This window comes from Eptesicus fuscus, chromosome 18, assembly GCF_027574615.1.
Source record: "Eptesicus fuscus isolate TK198812 chromosome 18, DD_ASM_mEF_20220401, whole genome shotgun sequence".
NCBI lineage: Eukaryota > Metazoa > Chordata > Mammalia > Chiroptera > Vespertilionidae > Eptesicus > Eptesicus fuscus.
This window is the reverse complement of record NC_072490.1, coordinates 33,138,879-33,161,116: the sequence shown is the minus strand read 5'-3', so window position 1 is coordinate 33,161,116 and position 22,238 is coordinate 33,138,879. Positions and strand designations below refer to the sequence as shown.

The following is a 22,238-nucleotide window of genomic DNA, read 5'->3' as shown; positions in this document are numbered from 1 at the left end:
TGGCTGCTGATAGGGCTCAGAATCCATGCAGTGAGCAAGGATCCAGATCTGGGCTCCGGTCTTGGCACTACTAACATGCTAACTGGGTAATACTTTGTTGTGGTGGGTGGTCCTGTGCATTGTAGGATGTTTATTTAGCAACATGCCTGGCCTCTCTACGCACAGTGGCACCACTCTGGTGTGACAAACAAAAATGTCTCCACACACTGCCGAATGGCCCTGGAGGGCAAATGCCTGCTGGAAGAGAACCACCGCTCCAGACAGAAACCTCCAGACAGAAACCTCCGGCTAAATCCCCATCTTCCCCGGCCTGCCTGCCATCCAGATCCCACTCCTCCATTAGAATCTTCCATCTCTACTGTCTCCACAAGTTGTTCACATTTTAGGGAAGATACATTGGGATTCTGGCACATTAGTATTTCCTATAAAAATTGCCAGCACCTTGAAGACAAGTGCCATATCCAACAAAAGCAGAGCCAGCGGCATTCAAAGACTATTTCAGCCATAGTCAGGTAGCTCAGTTGGTTAGTGTTGTTCCAATACCCTGGCCAGTGTGGCTCAATTGTCTGGGCAACATCCCTTGCACTAAAAGGTTGCTGGTTGCAACATCCCGGTCAGGGCACATGCCTAGGTTACAGGCTAGATTGCCGGTGGGGGGTGTGCAGGAGGCAGCAGATCAATGTTTCTCTCTCTCCCTCTCTCCTGAAGAATCAATTTAAAAATCTTAAAAAAAAAAAAAGGATGCCCAGCCAGTGTGAGCATCAACCCATGAACCAGGATTAGGTCCGATTCCCTGTCAGGGCATACCCGGGTTGGGGCTCCATCCCCAGTGTGGGGCGGGCAGGAGGCAGCCAATCAATTATTCTCTCATCATTGATGTTTCTATCTCTCTTTCTCCTCCTCCCCTCCTCTCTGAAATTAATAAAATTTATATTTTTAAAAAGGATCAACCAATGAATGCATAAAGGAACAACAAATCATTTTCTTCCTCCCTCACTTCTTCTCTCTAAAATCAATCAAAAACAAACAAACAAAACAAAATAAAAAAAACAGAAAAAGGAAAAGAGGGTTTAAACATAACCAAAAAACAGGAAGACAACATGATTTAAACAATGTTTCAGTTAAGATTTTTTTCTGTACTAAAGTATCCTGGAGTCCCCCCCCCCCCTTAAGATTATTAATGAAGTAGAATCCTTTTGTTCTCTATTGATGTATCATTATTTAATATTTACCACTTCCATACTAAGCAATTAAACCATGAAGCATGTATTTTATAAGAACAAGGCTCTGACCTGAGTTAGAGCCAAAATATATACTTTATAAGTAAATTAATTCAGGACAAAGTGAAACTGCCACCCGTATTCATAAAGGCCATTCATATCTATAATTACATCAGTCAAATTTGGCTTTACTATAATTCTCAATATTTATTTCTGCTTACTTCTGGCAAAGGATGCAAAATTTATCAGCACAGGTCTTTGTATCAGTATGTAAATATTAACGGTCTTTGTATCCGTATGTAAATATTATACAACAAACAAAAATCAAAACGGTCTCATTACCTAAGGCCAAGGTTAAACTATCTTATCTGCTATGTAAAACATGTGCTAGAGATAAAAGCCACAACGAGTGCAAGCTCCTTACCTGGACTGGAAATCTGGTCTCGGTATTTTGGAACTTCATCATTCAGAGTCTGAAGCATAACCCACATTGTGAATGTGAAGAGTGCAGCCAGGAACCCATAAAAGACTAGGTAGAAGAGCAAGATCAAACCTGTAAAAGAAAAGAAAACTTACGGAATTTTGGAAATACACACATAATTGTGTGCGCATGTGTCCAGATTTAAAAAACCAAGCCAACCACGGCAAGGCCAGGATTCCAAGCTTGCCATGCACACAGCCAAAATGTCTCCATATTCAGAATATGAATTTGCCCAAGCAAGGAGTATTTCAGCAGGTAGCACCCACCCATCCTGTGACCCCCTCCTCTCCACTAATACGTCCAAGTACAAGTAGCTTCTACAGAGCATTCTCTAGTTCAAGGTCAGAGCTTTATATTCCAGCACAAAGGGGAATGTTTCCCAAATTGGAACTTGATGCCCTCCAGTACGATAAAAGATGATTTTAGGTGGGACAAACCCAATCTGTACATGTTCCTTTAAGTGGCAAACATAAAAGAATTAGTACATCAACCCATATTTCACACAATAATTATTTGCATAAATTTAAGTGTTGAAAAGTGATTTAAAAGAATAGCCAGGAAATGTGTAGGAAGGCAAATCACGAAGATGGTATCTCAATGAATGAAGTTTAGGAAACACTGGTTGAATGGAAGGCTCATGCGAAAGTGAAGAGGACAAGGCCAGAAACAAGCACCCCAACCCATGGTTCTTCACTCCTCTACTGCTGAGCACAAAGCAAGAGAGAGCAGATGCAAGCCTCAACATCAAGGGCTTACTCTCTTTTCCTTCACAGTCTGAAAACACTATGATAGCTATCCTAAACCCATGATTTATTTTGAGAACATCTAAAAATAATTATTTCTCTCAAATGTCTGTATTTGAAGTTCTAACGTCAGATGTGGTCACCATCAGAATTACACATTATAATATTAAAGTCACACATTTATACTTAAACATTTAAAAAATTGATCAAAGAATATTGAACAAATCCTCAGGTATAGCAATAGTGAAGAACACTTAATTCCTCACTGCTGATTAACATCAGTTTTATTTCCCACTCTTAATAACCTACTTTTTTGTTTTCTCACTCTATTCTAGCAGAGGGGCTAGAGCAGAGGTTCCTAACCTGCAATCTATGGACTTCCTCACCCCCACTCTCTAGCAAGGATTCACTTCAGTGCTTCTGAAGTCTTCTGTAATAATATATTTCTAAATACCCATCCCCCACCCCTGCCTCCTAGCAGCTCTAAATATTCTTCTGATTCTCAAAAGACTCCATTCTCAAAGCAGATTGTGGCAAAAACTAGGTAACTTTTATTTCTGCAGGCCAGGAAACTGTCTCCCTTTCCCTCCCTTTTCAAGTAATGGAGAAATAGTTAACACAATTTCATTTTAATTTAGATTAGCATCCCCCCATCCCACCCTGCCCCAATTACCAGGAGGCGAAAATAGGGAGCGAGAGGACAGAAGGAAGAAAGGAGAAGAGCATGTCACCTTCAGACAGCATCACTTCCCTACCACATGCAGCGATCCTGTTGCAGAAAAAAAAAGGGAAGACCAATCTCAATGAAGTGATCAGTAAAGTATAGAAGGAAAAGAAACACATGCAAAGACATTAGAAGAGAAACGAGTCTTTCAGATCTAGATATTTGTTGGAGCTACGGATAAAATTCTCCACATTGCAGACCAGAGTGGACAAATACATAAATTTATCGAGTGTGGGCTGTGCTCCAATAAAATCTCATACAAAAACAGATTGAGGATATAGTAGTTTGTCAACTAATGCAGTGGATATAAAACTGGAGAAGTTCCAAACAAAAGTGCTGAGTTTAATTATTTAGCACTGTTTTTAAGTCACCTCAAAATTTTTTTATCATACCATTTTCAAAACTTGATTTTAAACTTCCAGGAAAAATACCGTAAATAAAATTTATAAACATTGTTACAAAACAAATAAACAGACAGCAGACATTGGTAAGTTGTATCCAAATATGGTTTCTAAAGAATCATTACACAATGAATGATAGGTTCATAACACAGATACACAAATTAATAGCCATGTCCCAAGTCTGATGCCATATACTTGTGCATTAAATTAACTTTGAATGTAGGGAGTGTACAAACAAGTAAATGAGTCGTTTCCAGCACTGAAGCAAGTGCTCCTACAAGATTAAAAAAAATCCTTCTGCGAAGAGACCCAAATTTAACATTTAAAAAGTAAAATTAACCTCACTTATAAATCTCATACATGAAAAGACGGCAACACTTCACCTCCTCTCCCCTACCAAGAAAAACAGAAAATAAAAACAAATTGTAAATTGCCACTCTTACAGGGGTAAACTTGTAGTTAGATACGCAGATGCAGTTTCCTGATGGGCTTAACACAGTGATGGAGACCAAGCTGGGGGTGTCCTAGGTGAGTAATGGGCAGACTCCTAGTGGGCCCCGAGGGAGGTTGGTACCCAGAGGGACCAGTACCTTGTTATTGGAGGGAGCCCTGACCTCCAGGGAGAGAAGAGGAGGGAGCGGGAGATTTGAGTTCAATGATGAGGTCAGTGATTTAGTCATACCTACCTAGTGAAACCCCAATAACCACTCTGGATACTGAAGCTTAGAGGAGCTTCCAGGTTGGGGAACACATAATGGGGGCGGGGGGAAGTGGTCTGAAGGCTTCATCAAGAAAGGCCTGTATATAGGCACACCACTTCCTAGTGAGATGCTGTGACCTGACTCCCTACTCCTGCAAACTTCCTAGTTACCGGAGAGTAGACACCAGAAAGTGCCTCTCCTCAGAGAATTCTGGTAACTAGAAACTACTTCCCCTTGGCAAGTAAATTAGCATTCTGTTTCCAGTTTTAAAATGTAGAGCAGGGGCAAATATAACTTAAAAAACAAAACAAAACACAATTACTTGGACAAGTACAAGTTTAAAATCCTTTTCATGTTTAATTTTTAAAAAAATATTTTTATTGATTTCAGAGAGGAAGGGAGAGGGAGATATAGAAATATCAATGATGAGAGAGAATTATTGATTGGCTGCCTCCTGAACACCCCCCACTGGGGGTAGAGCCCGCAACCCAGGCTTGTGTCCTTGACTGGAATCGAACTCGGGACCCTTCAGTCCACAGGTCGACGCTATCCACTGAGCCAAACCAGCTAGGACTTCATGTTTAATTTTTAAAAATAACTTTTTGTTGAGGTATAATTCACATTCTATACATCTATGAGTGGAATTGCTAGGTAACTATGTGTAGCCTTTTGAGTAAGTGCCAGACTTTTTTCCAAAGTTTTTTTTGTGCACAACAGGAAATATTTGCTTTCGGAGAACAAGAAAAATAGGTTTATTTGCATTATGGTTATTAATTTGTGCAGTTATACAGTGTCTGGTAAGTTAATGTTCAAGAAAAAAATATTAATTTTTATTAAAATGTTCTATTATTTGTTAACAATTATTAATTTATTTCAGCCCTTTGTATTCAGCATGTCTCTATTGAAATAAACCTACATTCTATAAAAATTGAAGCTTTTGTTTATTTGGCCCGTGTTAGCCTTTGAGTTTGACATGCTTGTCCTAGATGGATTGGTAAAACACCTAAAGGAGTTTACATGTGCTACCTACATCCTCAATGCTGTGACAAAGTCGAAATACAAAGAGGAGGACCACAGAACCAATAATTACAAAATATGTGAGAAAAAACTAATCCAATGAAGTATCAAATTCAACAAAGAAAGTAACTAACACCTGAGAAAAACTGGGTCATAACAACAAATAGAGCAGGGAGAGGAGAATTGTAAATATAATTAAAATATAAACCAGAAGGTGAAAGGATGGTATTTTAAAAATTAGTTTTCATATTTTGATTAAAATAAAAAACTTAATAGGAAAGCTGAGGAGCAAGTGAAAACTACCCAGAGCTACCATTGCATGTTCACCAGATGCTAGGAATTTTAAAGACTGTTCGTACCAAGTGATGGCCCAGGCGTGGAAGAACTGAAATTCTCACACACTCCTGGTGGGAATGTACCAAAACAAAACACAACACAAAGCTATTTTATAAAACACTGACAATTTTTCTAAAAAGTGGGCAAACTATACCTATGATAAAATTCAGCCAATATATTCCTAGATGTTTGACCAAGAAAAATGATAAATACTCACTGATGCTTTATTTGTAATCACCAAAACCTGCCAACAACGCAAACGCACACACCAACAGATGAATAAATTCTGCCTTATCCATACAATGGAATACTATTCATGAACTACTTCTCAGAATAATTATGCTGAATGAAAGAAGTCAGTCCACTCCCCCGAGAGTACACATACACTACATGATTCCATGTATTTAAAACTTGAGAAAGCACACACCAAAGTGTCAAAAAGCAGATCTATTTTTGCCTAGAGACCGGGGGAGACACAAGGGGCTAGAGGAAATTTGGGGGATATGAATATGTTAATTATCTCGATTAGAGTGAGTTTCATGAGCACAGTGTATGTATGTGCTTATATGTGAGTATATTACAAAACTCAAGTTGTATACTTAGATTGGCAAAGACCGAAAAATACTGGAAAACATTCTGTATCTAGACACAAACAGGTGATATTTCAGGACACCAAAAATAAAGACAAAAATTCTTAAAGCTTCTAAAAAGATAAAACAGGTTACCTATGTCAGAGAAATATAACAGATATCAGATCTCACTAAGTAAAAATGAAACAATATGTTCCAAACTGAGGAAAAATGATTGTGAACTAAAATATCAATCTACCAAGAAAACCAAAGAACATTTCCAGACGTACAAGGACTCAGAATTACCACCCTCAAATCCTACATGAAAGAGTCCCATCCTATATAATAAAGAACTAATATGCCGAAACCGGTTTGGCTCAGTGGATAGAGCGTCGACCTGTGGACTGAGGGGTCCCAGGTTCGATTCCGGTCGAGGGCATGTGCATTGGTTGCGGGCACATCCCCGGTGGGGGGTGTGCGGGAGGCAGCTGGTCGATGTTTCTCTCTCATCGATGTTTCTGGCTCTCTGTCCCTCTCCCTTCCTCTCTGTAAGAAATCAATAAAATAAAATAAAAATAAAATAAAAATTAAAAAAAAAAGAACTAATATGCTAAATTAGACCTGATGGTGGAACAACCTTCTGGAACGACCAGTGGGCAGGGCCGCGAGGCAGCCGGGGCTGCAAGGGCCTACTCTTGCACGAATTTCGTGCACTGGGCCTCTAGTTGGCCAATAATACAAAAAACCCTAAGTGGGAAAAAATAACCTCAAAATGATACATACCACTTGCTTAAATTTAAAACATTCAGAGTTATGGAATTCTACAAATGTATATATAAAGAGTGGTTTTTAATGGATCATAAACATACAAAGTAAATTCATAGTGATTGCCTTCTGAATAAGAGAGGGGTTAGAATTTCTTTCCTAATCAGGTCTAAGGAATAATTTACATACAATAACTTGCATTGATTTCAACGGTACAACTCTAGTGAATGTTGACTGTTGTATAACCTGTGAAACCACCACTACACTAAAAATGCAGAACACTTCCATCCCCTCCAAAGATTCTGTGTTCTCCTTGGCAATCCCTATATCCCTGAGTCAGTCAATGATTTTTTGGTCACTATATTAGTTAGTATTTTACATCAAGTTAAAAATTTAAATTTGTTTAAATTTAAAAACAAACTAAATTCCCAAAATAGTATAATAGGAATAATTTAGTAGTAGTCAAATAATAAAAAAACATTCTCAAAGTGAGTTTAAAAGATTCCATTAAAGGCTATTTATAGAAGAAAATCTAAAATTAAAACATAATGGTTGAAAATAAAATGGCTCAAAAATAAATGTAGATGTGGTGTTTTTACTGTAAGCAAACTAGAATTCAAGTCAAAAAGCATTAGTAAGGCAAAAATATTTTGTATCAATAAAATGTAAATAAAAATCAAGACAGCATAATAGCCATGAAGCTTCATGATGCTAAGTGTTTAAAATATATAAAACAAAAGTAGAATTACAAAATTCAACACTATCACAAGTAGAGATTTTAACATACCTTTTGAAAAAAATCCTCAACTGAGAATGAATATATATACTTGTGTGTGTGTATGTATATATACACACATACACATATACACATATATACATACATATACATATATATATCTTCCCCCCGAGGATATATTTTTCCCACTAATTTTTAGGGGGGGGGGAGAAGAGAGGGAGAGAAAGAGAAAAATGAGTGTGAGAGAGACACATTGACTGGTTGCGGACCCCCACCCCCACCCCCATCTCCCAACACCACAACAGACCGGGGCTGGGGATTCTGGAGACTGAACCTGCAAAAGACACATTCTCTAAATTCAAAGTAAATATAATTTTAAAAAATCATAAACTTCTAAATAATCCTTGGATTAAAAAGAACAACAAAATCTGAAATAATAATGTAGTCAGAGCAGAACACAAAGGAAAATCCATACCCTTACAGGCACTCATCAAAAAACAAGTAAGATTAACATGAAAGCCAGGATTTTAATTCAAGACTAAAATAAATTCAAGGAAAGTGAGAGATTTAAGATAAAAGCACCATTTAACACAAACAAATGCCAAAAAAAAAAAAAAAATCAATTTTCAAAAAATACTCTTTTCTACACATAAACTTTCCTTCCTGTATGTTTCATAAGCTACCTAAGTGGTTTTTAAAATATATATATATTTTTATTGATTTCAGAGAGGAAGAAAGAGGGAGAGCGAGGTAGAAACATCAATGATGAGAAGAATCATTAATCGAGTGCCTCCTGCATTCGCCTCACTGGAGAATAAATCTGCAACGTGGGTATGACCTCCTGGTTCATAGGTTGACATTCAACCACTGAGTCACCTCGGGGGGCACCTAGTTAGCACTATGCAAACAGCAAAAGTGGACAGCACTCACACAAACCACACATTTATTTCAAACACTTACATAGAGCTTACACAGGACTGGAGATACAGATCAACAAAATATAATATCCAGGAAGGAATCCGTATAAAATGAATATTTGCATGTAACAAAGCTGGCAAATCATTATCAGTGAGGAAATATTTTAGGGTAAGTGATTAGGAACAGCCAATAAAAAATTGTTAAATTTGTGATGATGTTTATTTAAAACAAGGAGAATTAAAAAAATAAACTAAGCGACAAAATAAGAGCAAAAAGGTGAGTGAGCGACTGAAAAGAAATGGAAACTGAGTAAAGATAAAAATATGCTAAGCTGCAGTTTTTAGAGAAATCGGAAATTAAATGAACCAGATACATACCAGCATCCCATAAAACTGGCAAAATTTTTGAAGAGTAATAATGTCCAAAGCTCAGAAAGTTGAAGGGAAACAGTTTCTTTTATCTGCTGCTTGTGGGAGTATAAACTGGTACACTTTTTTAGAGGATAGTCTATTAATAATAAAAAATAAGCATACACACACACACACACACACACTACAAACTGCTGATTCCATTTCTCAGCATCCAACCTAAATAAATAGTTGCACACTGCAGCAATTTTACGAGAAAAAAATGGAAAAACTAAATATTCATCACAAAGAAAAATACATGTATTTTGGAATCTAGGTGGGTTTATGGATCTTTACATTTTGTGGAATATTATGCAATGATTCAAAGGAATAAGATAAATCTATATTTACTGACATGGAAATATGGCCAAGACATAGTAAGTGGAAAAAAACAAAGAGCAAATTCTAGAAGATACATTTTTCCTATTACTCATGTAAACGTGGAAAAGAAAATTACTTATTCCTATTCCTATAATTTCTACACACACACATATACATATATAAATACATTGAAAAAGGACTGGTAGGAAAATAGATAAACAATAATCTTTAGAAAAGACTCCATGATTGGGGGAAGGCAATCAAGAGAAACACGAATGTATTCATGTATCCCTTTTTCTCCAAGATTCAGTTAGGAATATTTACAAATATTCAGAAGAGTTGAACAAAATGTAAAGATCCATAAACCCACCTAGATTCTCCAGTTTAACTCTCTATCATACTTAGAGGCTGGGTGCACGAAATTCGTGCATGGGGGGTGGGTTTTGGGGGGGGGGGGGGGGGTTCCTCAGCGCAGCCTGCACCCTAACCATTCCAGGACCCCTTGGGGGATGTCCAACATCCCTCTTGCAATCCAGGAGCGCTCCCTCCTAACCGCTCACCTGCCTGCTAACTGCCCTCCCCTGCCGGCCTGGTCGCCCCTAAGGCCTCTGCCCCCGCCACCGTGGCTTTGTCCGAAGGATGTCTGGAAGGATGTCCGGTCTAATTAGCATATTACCCTTTTATTAGTATGGATCATATATATTCACCATTTATCTACTTTTTTATGCATTTCAAGTTGCAGATGTCAGTAGACTTCACCCCTAAACACTTCAGCACCCATGTTAACTAAAATTGAGAGAGAAAAACAATTACATTAGTGAAACATACAATTCTCTAATGTACCAATAGGTGGCTTCTGACAAATGCATTCACTTATGATTCAACCCCCTCCCAGTCAATCCCCATGCCCTAAAGGCAAACACCAATTTGGGCTTTTTTCCATCATAGGTGTTGCTTGTTTTAGAATTTTGCAAGTGAAATCATATAGTATGTATTCTCTTTGGTAAAGCTTTTTTAAACTAAGCCTAATTGTGAGTCGTCCAGGTTTTGTGTTATCTGTAGTTAGTTCCTTTTTACTGTTGAGTAGTATTCTATTGTATGGACATACCAGTTTGTCCATTCTTCTGCTGATTCAGGACACTTGGGCTGTTTCCCAGTTCGGAGCTACTATGAATATTCTTGTACAAGTATTTTAGTGAATATATGTTTTCATTTATTTTGGGTAGACACACATAGGAGTTGCTGGATCATGGGGTAGAGGTATATTTACTTTTGTATGAAACTGCCAGACCTCTATCGAAAGTGGATACAGCAAGTATTATATTTTAGAAAGTATTACAGTTAATTAACAGTGGTTACCGAGGGGAAGAAGCTGAGGATGACAATAGACTTACTGATTATCCACATCTAAATTGTAAAAATTCAAACAATGGTATTACTTTTGTTATATGAAAAGAACAAAGCCAAGAGTCCACATTCCACTTAAGACCAGGTTCAGGTTTCTGAGGTCAGCCCAGACCACTGTTAAGTTCTAAAGCAGAGGTCAGCAAACCACGGCTGTTGCTGGTTTTTGTAAATAAAATATTGAGAAACAGCTAGGCCCATTAGTTTATATATTGTCTGTGGCCACATTAAAACTACAATAGCAGAGCTGAGCAGTTGCCACAGACACCATGTGGCTGGCAAAGCCTAAAATATTATCTGGTCCTTTGAAGAAAAAGTTTGTCATCTCTTGTTCTAAAGCATTTATATAAGTTTTGTTTTTCATTTCAAAGTGACATTTGAAACTGTCTCATGCAACTTTTCTCTTATAGAGGAAGCTAAGATTTTAAATGAGTTATCTAAGCTAAGATGGAGATGTGGAACTAACATTTAGGTCTATATTCTGAGTCCTAGTCAGATCATCTTCTTAGTATATTTGTGTACTTCTAAGATTCATAAGTAAAAAAAATGTATTTATCCCAATAGGCTCATTTTTACTATGAAGCCCTATCTGGAAATTTCTAAATGAATTAGAAGTTTAGTAGGACAGACTCATCGTGAGCTAAGGGGAATTATGCCTTCATGTACATGTATGTATACAAATAAGACTTTCAGTGGGCAGCTGTACCAACTGACCCACAATACTCCCAACTTTAGCCCAAGCAATAGGTGAATCACAAGCTGAAACTAATTAAATGACTATTTGTCCATTAAAAAAAGATTAAGGGGAGCATTTGAAATTGTGCTCCTCAGCTTATAGCATCAGTTTGGCTCAAATAAATGCATAAAAATTCTCTTAAAAAAATAAAAATAAGGGTGTACTATGTGCTAATTGTTGTAGGGATATAAAATGTAGATGTACATCATACTCTGTGATAACACCTAGTTAGTAGGATATATATATATATATATATATATGTGCAACTTTAACCCAGGATACAAAGTTTTAGGTGCCATGAGATAAATATGACATTATTTTCATCTGGGCATCATCAGAGACAGCTTAGGGCATGGCTGCCACTAAAACTAGGTCTGTGAGTAGGAAAGAATTTGTGATGCAGAGAATGGGCTGGGAGAGGGAATAGGTAGGGTATTCCAGACCAAGGGTCTTCATCTACACCCATTTGACTAGGACATGGGTCCTCAAACTTTTAAAACAAGGGGCTAGTTCACTGTCCCTCAGACCGTTGGAGGGCCGGACTATAGTTAAAAAAACTATGAACAAATTCCTATGTACACTGCATATATCTTATTTTGAAGTAAAAAAACACCCGCATGTGGCCCGCGGGCCGTAGTTTGAGGACGCCTGGACTAGGATATGTGGTGAATGGGAAATAAGGTGGGAAATGACATGTTATAATGTTGGAAATTCAGTTTTAAGACAGTAAGCCTGGCCCTAACCGGTTTGGCTCAGTGGATAGAGCGTCGGCCTGCGGAAAGAAGGGTCCCAGGTTCGACTCCAGTCAAGGGCATGTACCTTGGTTGCGAGCACATCCCCAGCAGGGGGTTTGCAGAGGCAGCTGATTGATGTTTCTCATTGATGTTTCTAACTCTCTATCCCTCTCCCTTCCTCTCTGTAAAAAATCAATAAAAAAAAAGACAGTAAGCCTGGAATGCCAGACTGTCTGGAACTTAAACCTTCTGAAAGCAGTAGGGATCCAGTTTTGGGGTTCAGGAAAGAGCATGATCAAAGCTGCAGCCTTAGAAATAATCCGGTAACAGTGAGGTTATACTGGTTTAGGTCACAATGACAACTGATTCCTTGGATCTTTCTGGGGATGCAAATGAGTTAAGAGCCAACCTTCCTAGAGTCAACAACACTATTACTTTTTAAAAAGCTGGAAAGGCAATGGTCTATGTTAACTTGGAATAACTCTTAAAAAGTCACAAAAGCTCTTTATCTGGTGCTTTAAGATTTTTAATCAGAGAATTTATAAGAAAAGGCACGACCAGACCTTGATAAAGGGGCAGAGTTTGGTGGGAGTCTTAAAAGCTAAGAAATTTCTAACAGGTGATTACTAATATGAAGCTAGGAGAAAATTAATATCCCAGGCTCCTTGAATGTGTGCTCTCACAAAACTGCGGGCGGAGGAGTGTGGGTGTGCAGAGTGGTAGGTCAGATGTTTGAAAATAGAATTGGCATAATTTGGCCAGGTTTTAAGCCCAGATGACAAAAAGAATACTGATGTTTTCAAAAATTGCAAATAGCCCTAGCCGGTTTGGATAAGTGGATAGAGCGTCGGCTCATGGACTGAAAGGTCCCGGGTTTGATTCTGGTCAAGGTCAGGTACCTAGGTTGCAGACTCCATCCCCAGCCCTGGTCGGGACACATGCAGGAGGCAACTAATCAATGGAAAAATATCCTTGAGTGAGGATTAACAACAAAAACTGCAAATATAGGAGCAACACAGAACTGTAGTGGAGGAAGGGGAAGAGATCCCTTTACTAGGTGACATATATCAGTTAGGCACTAGAGTTACCTAAGCCTCACTAGCTCAGCTTTATGGGATATGCACAAAGCAACTGGAATCTGAGACATGTTAAACTAAGAATTAAAATCTGTGAGTGATCTTTGGAGTTGTTTTATGAGATTGCAAGGAAAGACCAAGAAGAGAAAACAAGGCCGAAGACACCTGGGAAATATATATTTAGGAAACAGAAGAAGAGCAAACAGGAAGGAACCAGGAAAGAAATGTGTAGAAAAGTATGGAGTTGGGTAAGGGTATATATACTAAGGGCCACATTTTATGTGCCAGTTGCTAGCCAAAGAAAAGTACCTCATGCTTTGGACAAGGGTCGGTTGCAAAGTCATACCTTACCATGGCACCAGCAAAATACTAAAAGGAAGTCATAAATAAGAGCCAACTCCACAAATGACTCAGTAAGAGGTGACAGATATGTGGGAGGCTAAGTTAGAGAATTCTTTTCAGAAATACTAGTAATAGCTGAGTCTCTACTGCAAAAGAGAAAATGATACTATTAATTAAGCCATCATTAAGTTTGAGAGCAAGTAAGTTCTAAGAAAAAATTAAAAAAAAAAGCAATAAAGCAGGAGCTGGGAGGCCTGAATAATAACGCTGGTTCTGTTATCCTAATCAGATGCAGGACCAAGGTCACAAACTCAGCTAAGTCTCCAACAAGAAAGTTAAGTGGAAGCTTCTTCAGAACACTGAACTTCTATGAAAACCCATCAGTGCTATAGCAAAAAATGCCCAAACCTTGGGGGAAGTGTTATACTATGATACACCAACACCACCCAGGACATTAAAAATATGTTGCAGAAGACTAATTACATGGGAACATTTCACAATAGTGTTCATTCATTCAATGCATTTTTATTACATTCCTAAATGCCAGGCAACAGGCTAGGTATTAGGGAATCAAGATGAGTAAGACATGAATAGCAAGTTTATATATAGTCTAGTAAATGGGAAACAAGTCATAATTGCTATAATAGAAAGTGGCATTATGGGAGCACTTGATCCAGTCTTAAGGCAAAGAGGGTTTCAAAAGGTTTTCCAGAGATCAGGCTATCTAAGCTGGTACCTGAGTAGCCATGCCAAGATGAAGGAAAGAGGCTCAGGAGCTAGGAAACTATGGAGTTTCCTAGGAGAGAATTATGGGGAATGGTAGAGATGACAGGAGAGGAATAAGTCAGAGAGGTTATAAAGAGAGCCTCTGAGGACAATGGAGATTTACATGAAGAGGTGCTATGAAATGAAACATCGAACTAAAGATTTCTAACATTTGGAAATCTTAATATTGGTTATAATATAAAAAAGCCATATGGACTGGAGATGCAAATTTGGGAGTCCTAACACAGAGATCGTAACTAAGGCCACCAGAATACATAAATTCCAGCAGAAATGTGGAAAGTGCCCACGAGGTGATAAAGAGGGCCAAGGATACCCCCACCACATCAACCTCTAAAAAGGTGGCAGAGGAATAAAAACATTACCCTTAAACATTAAGTGATGGAACTAAGCATCTAACTGTTTATTTAAAAATTTTAATTTACATGTAGGAAAAGACTATTAAAAATGTTAACAGCCCTAACCAGTTTGGCTCAGTGGACAGAGCATCAGCCTGTGGACTCAAGGGTCCCAGGTTTGATTCCGGTCAAGGGCATGTACCTTGGTTTCGGGCACATCCCCAGTGAGGGGTGTGCGGGAGGCAGCTGATCGATGTTTCTCTCTCATCGATGTTTCTAACACTCTCTCCTTCTCCCTTCCTCTCTGAAATCAATAAAGATATATTTTAAAAATGTTTAAAAAAATGTTAACAGTGACTATTCTAAGTGGTTAAAGACTACAGGTGATTTTATTTCAACACAATAAATGCATTACTAGAATATAATATAAATTTATCTTTCAAAGTTAAATGATTTTTCTTCCTCCCATTACACAATCAAGTTCCTAGTCATTTATAATGATAAAGCAAGGACAAGATAGAAGGGTTTTTAAAGTTCTTTTAATATAGCTAATTTAATTCTAGAGATATAAATTCAAATTTCAATTGCAAAGAAATAAAATTATTTCAGGGGTTGGGAAATTGCCTTTTAATAACAGTAAAGCACATATTACAGTAATTGCAATGGTGTCTGGAACACAACACAAAAACTTATCCCTTTCCCCCCTAGCCACTACCGGTCCAGGAAGTACTGTCTCCTGCTGGGTGATGGCTTAGCATGCCTCTGCTGCTACCTCTGCCACACCCACCAATGACCTTCATTTATAGGCTGCACACAGGGTAAGGCAAGTTCTATTACTTTCCCAATGGTGCACAGATCTGTAAAGTTCAATATGTCACATTCCACAGGACAATGAACAATACCACACAAAACTATGTAATACCGGGAAAATAAACACACTCGCCTCTGGGGACCCCTATAGTCAACACCCAAGGTGAGATGGTGTCTGATATCCAAAGCAGAGCATTTACTGAGGCATGACCCACAATGGGAGCAGCTGACTGAGAAAATGGCACTTCATTGCTCTATAATCATGAAAAGAGAAGGCACATGAACAAACTATAGGTGCTAAATAGTTTGGGTCCAGAATCTTGATTCTGCTGGTACATCAGTAACACAAGTTTCAACTTAATCCCATATAATAAAGAGCTAATATGCTAATTAGACCGAACAGCAGAACAACCGTCTGGGCGACATTCCCGAGGAAGCCGGGGCGAGGGCCAAGGCAGGCGGGGCTTCAAGGGCCGAGCCCCTTGCACGAATTTCATGCATTGGGCCTCTAGTAGTAATATAAAGCATCTATTAAACTTAATGACCTTAAGCTAATGAATTCCAAATAAGCTCACAAGCAGATGTCATTAGATGAGGTCATGTAATGTCATAGTTTTTCTGGCCTTGGAGGGCCTCTGAAGGCCCAAGGATTCTGTCACTAACTCAGTGAATTTTGACTAGTCAGATCTGTGGGTTCAATTTTCTCACCTATGAAATGATGGTACAGGGCGAGGTTAGTGGTTTTCAAGCTTTTCTGACTCTGAGCCACAATAAGAAATACATTTTACATTGGAGTATCTATATGTACAAAATACAGAAAAGTTTCATTGAACAGCATCTTTCCATAGACTGAACTTATTAGGTAGAATAAACTTTGGTATTTTTACCATTCTATTTTATTATTTTTTAAAAATGCCAATTGCAACACATGGTCCACTACCTACAATTTAAATAACACTGAATAAGTTCTAGGCTCTTTTACTATTTTCATTCTAATTGTATTTAATGTACTTAGGCTTAATATTAGCAACATCAGCCACAAAGTGCTAAATTTTCTTTCTTCTGTTTTCATAAAATAAACAAAACAAAACAAAAAAAAACAAAAAAAAAAAGTGGCATCTATTTATTCCTGATGTGTCCTTACTCTTCTGCTTAAGAAACCAGCGCTACGGCGTTCCCACCACAAAGGGCTGTCTTCTGACAGTGGTGCGTTTTTCTGGGGGCGCCCACACCTTTGTACAAATGTGTAGGTTACACTTTCCTCGGCTTCTGCTTGTGAATAAAAGATGCATGGATTGTTAAAAAACAACAAAACCCCCCAGCTCTAAGCATACTTTTGATCACCCACACTGTGTGCTTTAGGAGGTTGTTGTGAATATCAAATAAAGTGATGATTATAAGTATTTAAGCATTTTAAATTGCTATAACCGCACTAGCCAGTTTGGCTCAGTGGAGAGATCGTTGGCCTGCAAACTGAAAAGTCCCAGGTTCAATTCTGGTCAATGGCACATGCCTGGGTTGTGGATGCAACCCCCAGTAGGAGGTGTGCAGGAGGCAGCCAATCAATGAATCTCTCTCATTATTGATGTTTTTATCTCCCCCTTACTCTCTGAAATCAATACAAATATATTTTAAAAATAAATAAATAGCTGTAACCAAGTATAAGATATTAGTCAGGTATTCAAGTGGTTATTCAAAATCCTTACATCTAACACTTTTAAATAAAGCAATGTGATGTAACATGCAGTGTTTTCACTGTATCTCAAATGTAAATGGCAAGCATGTGTGCTTTTAATACATCTAAAGACCTTAAGAGAGGAACCTCAGATTACAGGACAAATGCATTGAAGACTGCAATATAAAAAATAAAATCAGGAGCATCTTAAATGAATGTCTTTATAAAATCCCTGGGGTAGAGAAGGCCTTTCTTTACACACCAGTAGACCCAACAACTTTACCAAGATCAAAAAAAGATGTTAGCACCCCGATCACCAGGTACATTAAATTCAAAAGCAAGTAGAAAAAATTTTGCACAAATGAGTTTTTTTCTTAAAAAGTTTAACATGTTTTCAAAATGCAAAAGTTACATATATTATACTTGGCCTAGATATTCCACCAACACAAATATCTCAAGGAAATACGTTTGTTAACATGTACACACAAAGATAAAGGGAATAGGAGGAAGGACCAGTACATACACTAATGCACTAGTTTAAATTTAAATAAATAAATAAATAAATAAATAAAAATCAGGAGTCACTTATTTTCCCCTGCGTATCTCCTATACATACATGATGTACACATATTAATAAACTTGTTAAAAAAATCACAATACATCTAACTATACCAGGGGTGGGAAATGCCTAGCCCAAGAGCCGTATAAGGCCCACGATTTGGTCTGGCCCTGCCAAGGCATTCGGGGTGAGTTAATTAAATGTTTGACCAAATATAGAAGGCTAGTTTTTAAGTTGATAACTTTGTATGGCCCTTAAATGTTGTTATAAATATCCAAATGGCCCTTGGCAGAAAAAAGGTTCCCCACCCCTGAACTATACAATAGAACACTAGTAGGCTATTAAAAATGGTGATAAAGATCTTTATTAACATGGGAAGATGACCACAATATACTCAAAAGATTATAAAACATTGTGTATTTTTGTTAAAAAAAGTTACAAACATTTCTCAACTCTGCCCAGTTACACACCTAAATACTAATAATGGGCATCTCTGGGGTGATGAGATCAGCTAGCTCACACATGCCTCTCTGAAAATTAGAACAAGATACCTCCTTTCTCCAGGGCACACAGCCTGGTGAGCGGAGTGTGGATTTCAGCCTCCACACACCACTCCCCGCTTGGAGGGATGCCCTTAAATTGAGATAACTGGATAATATGGATAATTGTCACCTATTTATGCCATTCTGCACTGGCATACTATGACTACAATAAACAGAAATTTGCTGTTTGTTGACCACCATAATACTTATATTTTCAATTTTGAAAAAAGGTCATGCCCTCATCCTGTTAAAACTAACCCCAACTTGACTTGTACTGCTACCACTGCCCTTATAGAATGCCCTATCTTTTGATAATTTGTTCATGTCATCTATTTAAATGCATATACAAACAACTCTCTACTCAGTATCTAACAATACAAAGGTTAGATATAAGGAGAAGAAAAGTCATGCTAACACTAAAGTGAAGATACTTATCACTGGAAATGGGAAGGCGATGAGGAAAGGAGGAAGGAAGTTAATTTACAAAAACTAATCCCTCTCAAAAATTCCTTCAGCAAAAGTTACTAGACTCTAGAAACAATAATTGTTCACTTCCCCACCCCCATTTAACTCTAGATGCAAGATATATTTCCTCATAACACTACTGGGTTCCCAAAAGACAGCCATTTAAATAAAAATTGTGAGTGATCACCATGCAGTTAGGCAAGGCATCTGTAAAATAATACAACCGCTGGACTGGGATTAAAGGAGAGTTGGGTTCTTTTCTTGGCTCTGTGGAATATGTAATTTTACACAAAGCAAAATCACAACCTCCCCAGATCTCTCTCTCTCTCTCTTTTTTTTTTTCTCCTCTAACGTGGGGGTTGGGCTAAAAAAACCTCCAAGGCCCCTTTCGGCTGGCGATAGGACCTAAGCCATCTTTTCCATCCGCTCTGGAGGCGCCGATTTCAGCCAGCAGCAACAGTTTATTTTCTAAGCCATGCCTGATTTACTCTCTTCATGCTTCTCTTAAAAAACGGGCCCAAATAGTTCTCAACTCTAGAAATTTATTCTCACTCAGGGGAAAAAAAAAAAAAAGATCTGTCAAGAACCACTTACAAAATATTTTCCAAAAGGCCCACAAAGAGTAAAATTCGTTTACTTGATTCATTTTTTCGGAAAAAAAAAAAAAAAAGAGGCACCCTAGAGCAGCACTACCCTGGTGAATGGTTTAAATATTTCTTTTAAAACAAAGAACTCATGCCTCGAAAAACTGCTAACACAGACAAACCATCACACGTTTTGTAGGCACGGGAAAACATTGTGCCATTCAGATAGGATTTACTTTCCCCCAAAGAAGCAGTTTTTCTAAGAAAGAAAACCCCCGTAATTAAAAAAAAAAAGGGGGGGGGAATAAGTGTCTTTTCACTGTCCAAATGCAAGTGCATTTCCGTGGACGATGCACTTAAAGTGATTAATTAACGCACCGCGGCATGCACGCAGCCCACACACTTCACACTCCCTCGCGCCCTCGGCCGGGGTGGCGGCGTGGAGTCACAAGATAGCGGCGGGAGTGGAAATTTCCTCTCCGCGGGCGTGGGGCAGGGTCTGGCTTCCCCGAACCGCTCGGCGCCGCGGGCGCCTCCTCCAGGGCCTCTCCCGGCCGGCGCGCTCCGTACAAAGGAGGCCCGGGCGCTCGGCCCCCCGCACGCTCCGGGCTCGGCTCCGGGCTGGGGTCCCCGGCTTCCGGCGCCGCCAGGCCCGGGGCGGCACGTGCGCTCTGGGCCGGGAGGAAGACGCCGGCGCGGTAGGGCCGGGGCTGCCCGCGGGTTCCGCAGCCTCGGCCGCGGGCGACGGCCCTCCCCGTCCCGCGAGAAATGAATGGGCCGCGCGCTCCGCCACAGCCCGGTTCGGAGTCTGGAGGCCCGAGGCGAAAACCGCTGCGGGCGGCGAAGGCGGCGAAGGCGGCTCCGGGGGGGAGGGCCCCCCGCGCAGGAGGAGCCGCCGCCTCCCGCTTTTTTCTTTCCCCATCCGACCCCGCCCGGCACCTCCCGGACCGCGGCCGGCCTCGGGCGCCCAACCGCCGCCCGCTCACCCCAGCTCTTGGCGGTGCGCCCCAGGAACTCTCCGGTGGTCGGGTTGTAGATGAAGAGCTTCCACTCGGCCAGGCTCTGGTGGAAGGACTTCTTGTCTTTCTTCGTCATGGTGTGCGCGCCGAGGGCGAGGGGAGCGGCTGCCGCGGGGGTGGAGGCGGCGAGGAGCGCGGAGGCGCGTCCCGGCTCGAGCGGCGCAGCCCGGCGACGGCGGCAGAAGGTGGAACGGCCGAGGGCACCTCCTCACAAGCCGCGGGCGCTCGAACCGACTGCGCCGCGCCGAGCCGGGCGGCCGCTGAGGCCGCGGGAGCCTGACGTCTCCGCCCGCCGCAGCCAATCCCCGCGCCGCTGCACCCGCGCCGCTGCCGCCGCCGCCGCCGCCGCCTCCCGCCCGCGGCTGGCGCAGCCCCAGGCGGCCAGGACGCCCCGCCCCCAGCCCCGCCCACGCCGCCCCGCCCCGCCCCGCCCCGCCCCGCTCAGTGATTCCGGGCCGGGCCCGGGAACGCTGCGGGCTCCCTCCGCTCCGGCCGGTGAATGGGGAAATGACGCGGAGCGGCTTTAGGAATCTCCAAGGCTTCTTCCTAAGCAGCACATTTGTAACAAGGAGCGAAAGGTGGCGTCCCCCACTCGCCCGTTTCTCGGGAGGAGGAGGAGTCGGGGGAGACGCTGGGGCAGCCGTCCTCGCGGCATCTTGCCCGCGGCGGCAGCGGGAGTCGCCGGCGCGGAAACGGCTCGACTCTGCCCGGGACGCCCTCGCCCGGCCGGGGACTCGGCCTCGCGCTCCCCCGCGCCCCTCCCGCCGTCTCCAGGCGCTGCCCTCTGGGCTCTGTGACGTGACTAAGACCGGCTGCTCGGGCAGACCAGCATATTGCACATGTCCTGCTGCTCCGAGAAGGGCCGTCCGTGGCTCTCCCGACGGCTGGGCGGTGGGAATTTCACTCCCAACGATGCCAGTCTTCACTAGACGGAGTGCCGTTTTTTCCTCCAGAACCCATCACGGAAGTCAGCACACAGCGCCTCCTCTCCTGAGGGGCCCGTTGCCTTTTCTCAGACACGGAGACGCAGTCCACAGGAAGTCCGTTCTCCGTCTAGTGTTGATGCCTAGGGAACGTGCCCGGCTTCCCCGGTTTTCCACGGTCGTGGATGCTCCCCGCGGTCGGAGCGGCGGGTGCAGTCCGCCTCTCCCGTCACTAGGCGGAGCTGACGAGTACCGCGCCCCGCGACGCTCGGTGGTGACAGGATGGAAAGGCTTCAGGAGTTGGGGCAGAAAGGTGCAGGTTTGGGGAAAAGGAAATGCAGCGCTGCCTCTGAGTTTTGTTTTTCTATACTAGCAAATTAAAAAAAAAGAAAAAGTACGAGTGAAGAAAGGTAGCACACATCGTCATGTTTGGAATGGTGCATTCTCATCCATCTAGAAACGTGCGCAGCCTGCAAATGCTAGAGGACTTCCGACATTTCTCGTTTCCTCACTTGGCTTATCAAAACTAGGGATTGGGAATTACGTCTCCCACAAATGGAAAAGAGAGAGAACACAATATTATAAAGTGATTCTCCTCCCTCCCCCCGATCCCCGGAATTAGGAGAGCTAAATTTAATAATTTGGGAATAACCAAAATCCAGTTACTTTTTTAGCCAGTGACAGCAGAAGATTTGTAGAAGCATTTTGTAAAAACTGGCATGAAATTAGAAGAAAGCTAATATTGATACAGTTGATAATAGGCCTTTTAGTTTTTGGTAAGCGGGAAGATGCAGTCTGTTAGGAATAAAATACAAAACCCATCTGCTTTATTTATTTTGGGGGTGTGTGTGTGCACTAATAAACACACTGAGAAATAATTACTTGGCACACAAGCAAGAACATGAAATA

General features: G+C 41.0%; 1 protein-coding gene across 2 annotated transcripts in view; it reads right to left on the bottom strand.

The window, feature by feature from the left end:
* ATP1B3 (ATPase Na+/K+ transporting subunit beta 3) overlaps positions 1–20,714 on the bottom strand; it is a 37,634-nt gene extending 16,920 nt beyond the window's left edge. The window contains exons 1-2 of one of the 2 annotated variants that reach the window (XM_054729524.1): positions 20,374–20,714; positions 1,645–1,773 (exon numbers count right to left, since the gene is read on the bottom strand). In XM_054729524.1, coding sequence (XP_054585499.1) covers positions 1,645–1,773; positions 20,374–20,482 — 238 coding nt within the window. In that variant the 5' untranslated portion in view covers positions 20,483–20,714. The remainder of the gene's footprint in view (positions 1–1,644; positions 1,774–20,373) is intronic. The other variant, XM_054729523.1, reaches the window with a different exon arrangement.
* Between the last annotated feature and the right edge of the window lie 1,524 nt (positions 20,715–22,238).